The sequence below is a fragment of the Thamnophis sirtalis genome, unplaced genomic scaffold (assembly GCF_051295495.1).
Source record: "Thamnophis sirtalis isolate CommonGarterSnake01/CBP01778 unplaced genomic scaffold, rThaSir2_p1.2 scaffold_1, whole genome shotgun sequence".
Lineage (NCBI taxonomy): Eukaryota > Metazoa > Chordata > Lepidosauria > Squamata > Natricidae > Thamnophis > Thamnophis sirtalis.
Window position 1 is genome coordinate 174,772,608 of NW_028261381.1, and position 13,094 is coordinate 174,785,701.

The following is a 13,094-nucleotide window of genomic DNA, read 5'->3' on the forward strand; positions in this document are numbered from 1 at the left end:
AAAGGCCTATGAAGCGGTATATAAGTCTACTGCTATTGCTATTATTGCTATCTCTCTCTCTCTCTCTCTCTCCTCTCTCTCTCTATCTCTCTCTCTCTCTCTCTCTCTCTCTCTCTCTATCTATCTATCTATCTATCTATCTCTATCTATCTATCTCTATCTATCTATCTATCTATCTCTATCTATCTATCTATCTATCATCTATCTATCATCTATCTATCTATCTATCTATCTATCTATCTATCTATCTATCTATCTATCTATCTATCATCTATCATCATCTCTTACTGTGTGTCTGTCTGTCTATCTATCTATATCTATCTATCTATCTATCTATCTATCTCTATCTCTATCTCTATCTCTATCTCTATCTCTATCTCTATCTCTATCTCTATCTCTATCTCTATCTCTATCTCTATCTCTGTCTCCATTGCTTCTTGTTCTACTCTCAGGTGCCTTGGAGAATAGCTTGACTCCCTCTTCTTTGTGGCAACCCCTGAGATATTGGAAGGCTGCTATCATGTCCTTCTCTTCCTTAGACTAAAAGGAAAAGGGAAAGATTCCCCTCGCACATATGTGGCTAGTCGTTCCCGACTCTAGGGGGCGCTGCTCATCTCCGTTTCAAAGCCGAAGAGCCAGCGCTGTCCGAAGACGTCTCCGTGGTCATGTGGCCGGCATGACTAAACACCGAAGGCGCACGGCATGTTGCTCCCTTCCCACCAAAGGTGGTCCCTATTTTTCCACTTGCATTTTTTGCATGCTTTCTAACTGCTAGGTTGGCAGAAGCTGCCAAGTAATGGGAGCTCACCCCATTACGTGGCACTAGGGATTCGAACTGCCGAACTGCCGACCTTTCTGATTGACAAGCTCAGCGTCTTGGCCACTGAGCCATCACGTCCCTTCGACTAGACGTATCCAATTCTCGCATACCCAATTCCATTCTTCCTATATTTCAGTCTCCTGTCCCCTAATCATCTTTGTTGCGCTTCTCTGAAATATTTCTAGAGCCTCTGCAATGTCAGTGCATTTCTGGGGACAGTTTCTAAAGGAATAATTTTACCTATAAAGGCAGTCCTTGACTTATGACTATCCCTTAGAGTTCGAAGGTACAACGGAGCACAGAAATGGAATTTATGACATGCTGGCTGGGGAAATTCTACGAGTTGAAGTCCACAAGTCTTAAAGTTGCCAAGGTTGGATACTCTCGCTCCAGCGATTCTTCTGAAATAATCCAAGGTCTTTGCATCCTGTTGGTTCAACCCCAAGTGAATTCTCAATGCGTCCTTTTTGACAAGACTCAAGGAGAGCCGGAGGGGGAGAAACCTCAGCAAAAGGATGAGATTCGTGTTAGGACGCAATTTGCTTTTACATTTAATAAGGGGAAGATTTTCTGAGCTTTTTCCTAGTGTCTTTCTGTCACAGTAATTGGTACGTTGCCAGCTTTTTTCTCAAATTAGCTCAAACAAGCTGCTTCCCCCCACCCCAAAAATAGGCTGTGATTTCAAATCTACTCCTAAATCTTTTTTAGCCTCTGAGCAAACCGTCCACCATTTAAAGTAGTTTGGGGGAGCTGATTAAATTGACACAAACTTTATAATATGCACAAAGATCGCATCGCAATGTCTTTAAGCCAATGTTTCTAAAACTTTTTTTATTCATTACCCAAAACTGAGGTGCAGGCAGGGAGTTCTTTATATACAACTGTTCATTTAATGACTGTTTGAACTTACAACGGCACTGAAAAGAGTGGCTTATGATCATTTTTCACACTTAACGACCGTTGCAGTGGTTTATGGTATACAAATTCAGACCATGGGCAACTGGCATGTATTTATGACGGTGGCAGCATCCCGGGGTCACGTGACCTCTTTTTCTGAGCAGCAATGGGGGAGCCGGGTTTCGCTTAACAGCCATGCTACTCACTTAACAACTGCAGTGATTCACTTAACAACAGTGGCAAGAAAGATTGTAAAACGGAGCCAAACTCTCTTAACTGTCTTGTTTAGCAAATGGAAATCCGGAGCTCGGTTGTGGTTTTAATTTGAGGACTACCTGTACAGGTAAAACATTTTAAGTCCACTTAAATGCTGCTGTTGTGGTTGTGTAGGGGGCTTGTGAGTTGTTTAGCCAAAGAAAAACCACTCATACCCAATTTTGGAGAAACCATCGCGGTTTGGGAAGTGCTTTTCCTAAGCAGACGACACATAATTTTGATCGCCACAATATAAAATATGAAGTTGAGACTCTGGAAAGAGTGCGGAGAAGAGCAACAAAGAGGATTAGGGGACTGGAGGCTAAAACATATGAAGAACGGTTGCAGGAACTGGGTATGTCTAGTTTAATAGAAAGAAGGACTAGGGGAGACATGATAGCAGTCTTCCAATATCTCAGGGGTTGCCACAAAGAAGAAGGAGTCAAGCTATTCTCCAAGGCACCTGAGGATAGAACAAGAAGCAATGGGTGGAAACTAATCAAGGAGAGAAGCAACCTCAAACTAATAAGAAATTTCCTGATAGTTAGAATAATTAACCAGTGGAACAGCTTGCCACCAGAAGTTATGGGCTCTCCAGCACTTGAGGTTTTTAAGAAGAGATTGGAAAATCATTTGGTATAGAGCCGTGATGGCGAATCTATGGCATGCCTGCCGAAGTGGCACGCAGAGCCTTGTTGCCTGGCATGTGTGACATTGCCCGTTCCTCTACTGGGTTTCTGGCACGCATGTGCGCATGACGATCAGCTGGCCTTCGTGCTGGAAAGTGGAAGAGCTGCTTGTCCGTTTTCCGGGGAGAGCAAGCCAGCCAGCTGATCGTCACCAGTGGTGGGTTTCAATTTTTTTTAGAACTTCTTCTGTAGGTGTGGCCTGTTTTGTGGGAGTGGCTTACCGGCCATGTGACCGGGTGGGAGTGGCTTGCTGGCCATATGACCAGGTAGGAGTGGCTTGGCAGTCATGTGACTGGGTGAGCGTGGCCAATTTGTAAAATGTGGTGAAACTCACTTAACAACGCTCTTGCTTAGCAACCAAAATGTTGGCTCAGAAACTCTGGCATTTGAAGCACGCAAGTCTTAAAGCTGTCAAGTTACAAGGCCCTTGCATCCCTAACCCTTTAGAAAAAATAAACTCAGGGGTGTTCAAACTTGACAGGTTTAAGACTTGTGGACTTCAACTCCCAGAATTCCTCCTCCAGTCATGTTGGCTCAGGAACTCTGGCATTGAAGCATGCAAGTCTTAAAGCTGTCAAGTCACAACACCCTTGCACTCCTAACCCTTCAGAGAAAAACCCCCAGGGGTGTTCAAACTTGACAGCTTTAAGACTTGTGGACTTCAACTCCCAGAATTCTTCCTCTCGCTCTTCATCTTGATGATGTGCGGACAGGCGGGTGGAGAGAGGGAGCTGGAACCGGTTCTAAATGGCACTGTAGGTTTGTGGAACCTCTTCTATAGAAGTGTTTAGAACTGGCAGGAACCCACCCCTGATCGTCACACACAAATGCGCTTCATTAACTGGGAGACTAGCTGGCTGGCTTGCATGCACGTGCCGGAAACAGGAAGTCCTTCGGGATTGTAGTCCCGACGAGAGCGCACACACACACGCTCCCGCCAAAAAGCTTGGCCATCACTGTGATAGGGTTTCCTGCCTGAGCAGAGGGTTAGACTAGAAGTCTCCAAGATCCCTTCCCACCCAGTTATTGTTATTCATATCAACCCCAAAGACACGAATCTTTGTCGCAACGCGAGCGTGATGTACTTTTGTGTTCAGTGGACACTTGGGAATAACAGGGACCTCTTTAGTGTGTTAAATGAGGTTTCATTGGACTGTATATCAATCCAGGATAGGATGGACAAGGTAAGTGTCTCAAAATGTTGACCCCCCACATTTCTATCGGCAATGCATTTGATGGGGAAGATAGGAGTTGCAACGATTTGCCCGCCGTCGCTCGAGAGACCTAGTCAGATTGAAGTAGGGGACTTCCTCCGGTCTTCCCGTGTCTGTCTATCTGTCTGTCTGGTTCGATCATTTCCTTTTTATCATGCCGGTTTTGTCTTCTTCTTCTTCCTCCTCTTCCCATCCCTCCCGTCATCTTCTCTCTCCTTCCTTTCCGTGCTCTTCTGTCCCTTTCTCTACAAACTCTCCCAACCCATCTCCATGGCATCCCCTTTCCCCTTGCAGTAGACATAAAGGAGAATAAAGTATTGCCCTGGCCACCGCCGGTAGGACAACTTGCGGGGACGGAAGACCCCCTAGATCCAGAAGGTGATGTCTTGATTTCAACCTTCCCTTCTTCCTGTTTGTTTTCAGCCTGCCCTTCCTCCATGAAAACCTCTCCTTTCCTTCGCTCCGTTTTTCTATTTTCTGTTGTGGCCCACCAGCAGAGCTGGCAGCAGATTCGGACAGTGAGGAGGTTGGGGAGGAACCTGGGCCAGTCCTGGAGTCTGGGGAAGGCTCGGATGAGGGCTCTGCGTTGGAGGCAGAGAGGGGGCCAGGGCCCTCTGACAGTTATCAGCTGCCTTCAGAGTCAGACATCAGTGAGGCAGAAGAACAGCTGGAGCCTGTTCCCAGTGTGCGCATGCTCAGAGTTGCCAGAGGAAGGGAACAGCTAAGGAACAGAGGTCGACTTGGGAGTAAGGCCACAGGTGGACGGTGAATGGCCCCTCCCAGAAGAAATAAAAGAGGAGAGAAAAGGGGAAATGGAGTTTGCAGGATACAATTAGTTTGCTTAATTAGTTCGTGACTCCCCGAGACTCCTTGCCAAGTTTTGCAGAGATCGGCCTGGCAGCTCTCCAAGCCAGATAAGGTCTGTGACCGTAAATCCTCCCTCGAAAGACTTTGCTGGATGTGAAGGAGCAGAATTCACAGTCAATGAATAAAAGGAGTTTTTGTCGGGACAAAGGAGTTGGCTTCATGCTCTTGGGAAGCCTCGGTCAGAATACTTTGCTACAGCTCTTTTAAACTTTTTTGAGCACTGCGATTCCCAAGTTTGGGAGGTAGACAGAGGGAGAGCTGTCTACCTTATTTAGTAGACAGAAGTTGTAGTTAGGCAGGCAGGAATTCAACAGGTATGGCCCCCTCTGAACCTCAAAAGTGTGCCAGATTGATAGAAGAACAGATGGGGTTCTCTCTGGACCATTTTCTTCCTCAACCTCTGCAAATTTAAGATGTGTGGACTTCAACTCCCACAAATTCTGACTGGGGAATTCTGGGAGTTGAAGTCTACACATCTTAGAATTGCAGAAGTTGAGAAAAAATATAGTCCGAAACCAATTTCACGAATCACAATTTGCTTTCCAAAGAAAGGTGTTTTCTTTCTAAATGAAGCAGTCATCGAGAACTCTATTTATTTGGCTGCTGCCAACACAGCTTTTAAATCTAATTTTCCTATTCAGGTAGTCCTCGATATATGACCTCAATTGAGCCCCAAATTTCTGTTACTAAGTGAGACATTTGTTGAATGAATTTTGCCCCATTTCCCCATTTTTTCTTGCCACCGTTGTTCAGTGAGTCATTACAGTTGTTAAGTTATGAACACAGTTGTTAAGTGAATCTGACTTCCCCATTGACTCTGCGTGTCAGAAGGTCGCAAAAGGGGATCACCTGACCCTGGGACACTGCGACCGTCAAAAATATGAACCGCTTGCCAAGCGCCCAAATTTTGATCATGCGACCACAGGGCTGCCGCAACAGTTGTGTGAAAAAGGGTCATAAGTCACAGTTTTCAGTGCCCCTGTAAGTTTGAACGGTCACTAAATGAACTGTTGTAAGTCGAGGACTACCTGCATTTTAGAAGTATACAAAATCCAAATGCCTTACGTTTTAAAACATAGAAACCTGTTCTGACCCCCTCGTCCCACACCAAAACACTCCGAGTCAAAGATATTTTACGGAATTTATTAACAGACAGACAGGCACAGATAAGGCTTGGCAGCAATCCAGCCTGCCAGGCTCACAAGACTGTTCTCCAACATTCGTTCCTGCGTTGACTCCTGCAAGAGGGCCGTGTGCACAAGCAGTCCTTTTATAGTCTGGAGAGGAGCCTAATGACCACCAGCTGAGTGCAATTACCTCCTGTACTTGCGCAACTGTTCCTGACGCCTATTAGCTCTTCGGGGCCGGGCATCCAGGAACAATTCACTGCTGGCTTCTGGATCACTCTCCCTTGCCTCCTCCCCACTGGTCCAAGGCTCAGGCGCCTCCTGATGGCCAACCAGCCTCTCTGCGCCCTGCTCGGAGTCGGAACCCTGTCCAGAGTCCTCCACATCCTCCAGAGCCGACTCAGAGGGTCCCTCGCTGTCGGAGTCTGGTGGCAGCTCCAACGGCTCCTGCTGGGCCACAACAGAAACCTAACTGTTGTCGTTTTAACTTGGGGCTTAAAAATTCAGTGATGAGTTTTGCAGGAATAAAATCCAAGGCCTCCAGAGCTGCCACCTCTCCCCCTTTTGAAAAAAATTGACACGGAATTATTATTATTTTTTTGTAGAGATTTAATCGTTTCTACTCCTCCCTCCCCGCCTTTTCTCACCTTTCTGCCTTTCACTGTTGTTCCTTTTTGTTGCACATGTGTCAATTGTGGTGTGTGTGTGTGTGTGTTGCATGGGCTTGCTTGTTTTTAAAGCATGTTTCACACACTGTCTGTCCTTGTGCATTTTTCACAGCCCATTTCCAGAGGCGTCTGCGGTATAAAACCCCAACATTTGGTCCAAAACGGAAAACAAGGCTTTGCGATGTTGTGATGCCGTCTCTGGCTTTGACGTGTGGGTGTGCAGTGTCCTGATGCATGTTCAAAAAAAGAGGGGAGTTGTGTTGGGACACCTGTGTCCTCCTGTTGGTTTTCCCCTGCTCTCTTTCTGCAGACACTACTGCCTAGGTGGCAGTCCTCAACTTACGACTACAATGGAGACCAAAATTCCTTTGACAATTGTTAAGTGAGTTTTGCCTCATTGTGTAGTCCTCAATGGAATTGCATCTTCATGGAGGGAAGTATGAGTGGAGTACCCCAAGGCTCTGTTTTAGGCCCAGTACTCTTCAACATCTTCATCAATGGAGCCGAGGTGGCGCAGTGGTTAGGGTGCAGTACTGCAGGCCACTTCAGCTGACTGTTATCTGCAGTTCAGCGGTTCTAATCTCACCGGCTCAAGGTTGACTCAGCCTTCCATCCTTCCGAGGTGGGTGAAATGAGGACCCAGACTGTGGGGGCGATATGCTGACTCTGTAAACCGCTTAGAGCGGGCTGAAAGCCCTATGAAGCGGTATATAAGTCTAACTGCTACTGCTATTTGGATGAGGAAATAAATGGGAAACTCATCAAATTTGCAGGTGACACCAAGCTGGCAGGAATAGCCAACACTCCAGAAGATAGGCTCAAGATACAGAAGGATCTTGACAAACTTGAACATTGGGCGCTATCTAATAAAATAAAATTCATTGGTGAAAAGAGTAAGGTTCCACATTTAGGCAAGAAAAACAAAATGCACAGGTACAGTATAGTTGGTACCTGGCTCAACAGTAGTAACTGTGAGAGGGGTCTTGGAGTCCTAGTGGACAACCATTTAAATAGGAGCCAGCCGTGTGCAGCAGCTGCCAAAAAAGCCAACACAGTTCTAGGCTGCATCAACAGAGGGAGAGAATCAAGATCACGTGAAGGGTTGATACCACTTTATAAGGCCTTGGTAAGGCCACACTTGGAATATTTGCAGTCAGTTTTGGTCACCACAATGTAGAAAAGATGTGGAGACTCTATAAAGAGTGCAGAGAAGAGCAACAAAGAGGATTAGGGGATTGGAGACTAAAACATATGAAGAACTGGGTATGTCTAGTTTAATGGAAAAAAGGACCAGGGGAGAGATGATAGCAGTGTTCCAATATCTCAGGGGTTGCCACAAAGGAGAGGGAGTCAAACTATTCTCCAAGGCACCTGAAGGCAGAACAAGAAGCAATGGGTGGAAACTAATCAAGGAGAGAAGCAACTTAGAACTGAGGAGAAATTTCCTGACAGTTAGAACAATGAATCAGTGGAACAGAAGTTGCCTCCAGAAGTTGTGAATGCCCCAACACTGAAAGCCTTTAAGAAGATGCTGGATAGCCATTTGTCTGGAACGGTATAGGGTTTCCTGCCTAGGCAGGGGGTTGGACTAGAAGACCTCCAAGGTCCCTTCCAACTCTGCTATTGTATTGTATTGTATGACCTTCCTTGCCACGGCTGCTCAGTGAATCACTGCAGTTGTTAAGGTAGTAATAGTTAGACTTACATATCACTTCATAGGGCTTTCAGCCCTCTCAAAGCGGTTTACAGAATCAGCATATCACCCCCAACAACAATCTGGGTCCTCATTTTACCCACCTCGGAAGGATGGAAAGCTGAGTCAACCTTGAGCCTGGTGGGATTTGAACAGCCAAACTGCTGAACTGCAGTGCTGCATTTAACCACTGCGCCACCTCGGCTCTTATAACAGGGTTGTGAAGTGACTCTGGCTTCCCCACTGCCTTTGCTGGTGAGAAGGTTGCAGAAGAAGATAACCTGACGGATATTACAAATGTCGTAAATACGAGTCAGTTGGGAAGGGTCTGAATTTTGATCACATTGCGATGCTGCAATGGTAATATGTGTGGGGAAAACGCTCATAAATCACTTTTTTCAGTGTTGTTGTAATGTCAAAGGGCCACTACCGTTGTAAGTCGAGGACTGTTGTAGGTTGAGGTCTACCTGTCTTCCCATCGCTATAATTTTTAATTATTGAAAATTATTATAATAGTTAATTTTAATTATTATTTTAATTATTATTTTAATTATTGCAATGAAATTAAGGTTGTGCTAAATAAATAAAAGTAAAAGTAATCCCAAACGTAACTATCATTAACAGTTCTGAAAAAAGTGATTTATGACCAGTCCTCACACTTATGACCTGGCACATTCCTGTGATTGGCAGCCAGCATATATTCAAGATGTTTTCAGCATCCTGGCATCACCTGATTGCCACTTGCAACCTTTCCAAGTGGCTTCCCTAGAAGCAAAATCAATGGGGGGGGGAGCGGGATTCACTTAACGACCAAAGTTCCGGCGCCAGTCATGGTCATAATTTGAGGACTGCCTGAATGGGGGAGAGAGGCATATTTCCTCCCACAATCTTGCCGTAGAAGCTGGCAGTGCAGAACGATTTTGAAAACAGAGGTTTAATTTCCGAGCCAAGATAATTTCCTTCGGATGTGACCGTAGGCTTATCCCGGCTAGCGTTTTGATGACACAACCACACAACCACATTCACGCACAACACAGAGAAGCCCAAACGGATCAATTTTTAATGCCTTGGCAACCTGCAAACGTTGCTTATGTAGAGGCAGAAAAGAAAAGGCTTATAAAACTGCGTCCACAGGGGGCAAGGTCAAAAAAGTCAAGATGGCGGTCATGGCTACCCCCCCCCCCCCCCACACACACACTCTCCACATGTTGTGGCCGCCATCTCGATGTTTTTGAACCCTCTCTACAGATCCTGGAAGGGATACTCAATTTTTTTCCTCAGCTGCAGTGTCTAAATTATTTCAGAAAATCCAGAATACACACACACACACACACACACACACACATATATATATAAATATTTATCAGCACAAATACAACACAAATGTAACAAAGGCAACAGTAAAAACATTGGGTTTCTGTCTGGATGGTCTCTTGTGACGAGCCGATAGACAGAGAATGGAAGCAGTAGACTTCCTCCCATATTTGGGCATACCAGGGGTTGGGATACTAAATACATACCTATTTCCCTGGCTCAGCTGATAAAGGAGGAGAACCTTGTGGCTTAGTGGTTAACACATCTGCCTAAGATGTAATACAGCACAGGTTCGATTCCCAGTAAGGGTATGGCTAGCTGATGAGAGCTAAATAGCTTGAAACAGATCTATACTAGTCTCCCTTTATTTATTTATCAGCACAAATACAACACACACACACACACACAGAGAGAGAGAGATATATACATAATAAAAACAGACTGCCAACATTTCACCCTCCCGTCCCTGCTGCCAGGGAAATCAAAATGGCAGCTGATGGCAAGAGGGCATGTAAGAAATGGGCGGAGCTTGCTCTGCATAGTCGCCATCTTGACTTTTTTGACCTCGCTCCCCTTGGGACCCTCCTAGCCAATCAGGAAACCTTCTCTGGCAGGGGACATGCCTGTTTGCTCCTTTGAGATGCCTCTCCATCCGTCTAAGGGTCTGTCCTGCTCCTCCCACAGCGCAGTTCGAAGCCCCCGAGTGGGACCGGATCTCTCCCTCCTCCTCTTCCTCATCCTCAGGCCCAAAAGAGCACCGGCTGCGTCTGCCGAAGCACCCGACGGGCTCCGCCAAGTTGGGCCGGCCGCAGAGCCCCGAGTCCAGCGTTCCCCTGGCTGAGCGCATCGACCTGTCGCTGCCCCTGGAGAGTCAGGCGTAAGTGGCCTCTGGGAGGGGATCCTGGGCAGGTTTATGACAATTTGCCACGGCCAACTTGCCACAACCAACTTGCCACAGGCAACTTCCCACAGTGAATTCACCATGGCCAACTCACCACAGCCAAATCCCCACGGCTAATTTTCCATGGCCAACTCCCCATGGTCAACTCTCTATGGCCAACTTCCCAGAGCCAATTCACCACAGCCAACTCGACACAGCCAACTTGCCATGGCCAATTTTCCATGGTCAACTCCCCACAGCCAACTCACTATGGCCAATTTCCCATAGCCAACTTGCCACAGCCAACTCACCATGGCCAATTTTCCATGGCCAACTCAACACAGCCAACTCACTATGGCCAATTTCCTACAGCCAACTCGCCACGGCCAATTTTCAATGGCCAACTTGCCACGGCCAATTTTCCAGGTCCAACTCCCCACGGACAACTCAATATTGTCAGCTTGCTGCAGCCAACTCACCACAGCCAACTCAACACAGCCAACCTGCCGCAGCCAACTCCCCATGGCCAATTTTCCATGGCCAACTCAACACAACCAACTCACTATGGCCAATTTCCCACAGCCAATTCGCCACTGCCAATTTTCAATGGCCAACTCCCCACGGACAACTCAATATGGTCAGCTTGCTGCACCCTCACCACAGCCAACTCGACACAGGCAACTAGCCGCAGCCAACGTGCCATGGCCAATTTTCCATGGCCAAGTCCCCATGGCCAAGTCCCCATGGCCAATTTTCCATGGCCAACTCGCCACAGCCAACTCACCATGGGCAATTTTCAATGGCCAACTTGCCGCAGCCAACTCCCCACGGCTAATTTTCCATGGCCAACTCCCCATGGTCAACTCTCTATGGCCCACTTCCCAGAGCCAATTCACCACAGCCAACTGAACACAGCCAACTTGCCGCAGCCAACTTGCCATGGCCAATTTTCCATGGTCAACTCAACACGACCAATTCACTATGGCCAATTTCCCACAGCCAACTCGCCACTACCAATATTCAATGGCCAACTTGCCACGGCCAATTTTCAATGGCCAACTCCCCACGGACAACTCAATATGGTCAGCTTGCTGCAGCCAACTCACCACAGCCAACTCGACACAGCCAACGTACCACAGCCAACTCCCCACGGCTAATTTTCCATGGCCACCTCCCCACGGCCAACTCACTATGGCCAATTTCCCACAGCCAACTCACCACGGGGAATTTTCAATGGCCAACTTGCCGCAGCCAACTCCCATGGCTAATTTTCCAGGGCCAACTCCGCCAAAGCCAACTTTCTATGGCCAACTTCCCAGAGCCAATTTACCAGAGCCAACTCGATGCGCTTTTGTTCTGCTTCCCAGGTGACTCGCGTCGCTAAAGGGGTGGGACTTCCTTTGCCGCAATTCTGACTGACATTTCGACTTTTCCCACAACCTCTCCTGGATTCGTTTTTTTTCCCCGAGTAAAAGCCATTATTTTTTTTCCTCCTTTTTTTCTCCCTCTCTGGCAAATTTCGATAAATATTACTCCACGATGGATATCGACTGTTCAAACATAATTATTATTGGTGTCCTGTTTGCCGCAAATGGTTGATGTTTTAATTATGTTTTGTCCTAGTGATTTTTTCTCATTAGTGGCTATTGACCAAAATATCCAGGACTCGCTGCACAAATGGGGATAAAACAGTCATTTAAAAAAAAATCATGGTGGGAAAAATGCCCAGCGGAGGGAATGTGGTTCAAACCGGGGTCAAAATAGAATCTTTTGTCATTTCTATCATCCTTTGACATAATCAAAATGTGTAACAGGTAATCTTCGACTTACAACCATTTATTTAGTGACCAAGACTGATCCAAATTGGATCATTTAGTGATGGTTCAAAGTTACGACGGCAGTGAAAAAAGGGACTCGTAACTCTTTCTCACACTTATGACCATTGCAGCCTCCCGGAGGTCACAGGATCAAAATTCATACTGCCTGGCAGGTGTACCATATTTATGACAGTTTATTTATTTATTTAGAAAACTTACCATTTCCACCTATTTGCACATGGCGACTCAAGGTGGCTTAAAAGGTAACGGCAAAGGTTCCCCTTGCATATATGTGCTAGTCGTTCCCGACTCTGGGGGGCAGTGCTCATCTCCATTTCAAAGCCGAAGAGCCAGCGCTGTCCGAAGACGTCTCTGTGGTCCTGTGTCCGGCATGACTAAACGCTGAAGGCTCAAGGAACACTGTTCCCTTTCCACCAAAGGTGGTTCCTATTTTTCTACTTGCATTTTTTATGTGCTTTTGAATTGCTAGGTTGGCAGAAACTGGGACAAGTAACGGGAGCTCACTCCGTTATGCGGCACTAGGGATTCAAACCGCCAAACTGCTGACTTTTCTGATTGACAAGCTCAGTGTCTTAGCCACTGAGCCACCACATAAGGCAACTTACAGGAATATAAAAACAATATATATAAAAAATAAAACTAAGAGAATAAAATGATAAAATGATGTTACAATAATACAATAATACAATAATACAAAATACAGTAATACAGTAATACAGTAATACAGTAATACAGTAATACAGTAATACAGTAATACAGTAATACAGTAATACAGTAATACAGTAATACAGTAATACAGTAATACAATAATATAATAACACAATAATACAAT

At 46.1% G+C, this 13,094-nt stretch overlaps 1 protein-coding gene across 1 annotated transcript in view; it reads left to right on the forward strand.

Moving 5' to 3' along the window:
• Positions 1-13,094, forward strand: part of SHD (Src homology 2 domain containing transforming protein D) — a 42,351-nt gene that overhangs the window by 14,088 nt on the left and 15,169 nt on the right. Inside the window, exons 4-5 of the mRNA XM_087704182.1 lie at positions 4,170-4,253; positions 10,229-10,421. Of these exons, the coding sequence (XP_087560308.1) occupies positions 4,170-4,253; positions 10,229-10,421 (277 nt within the window). The remainder of the gene's footprint in view (positions 1-4,169; positions 4,254-10,228; positions 10,422-13,094) is intronic.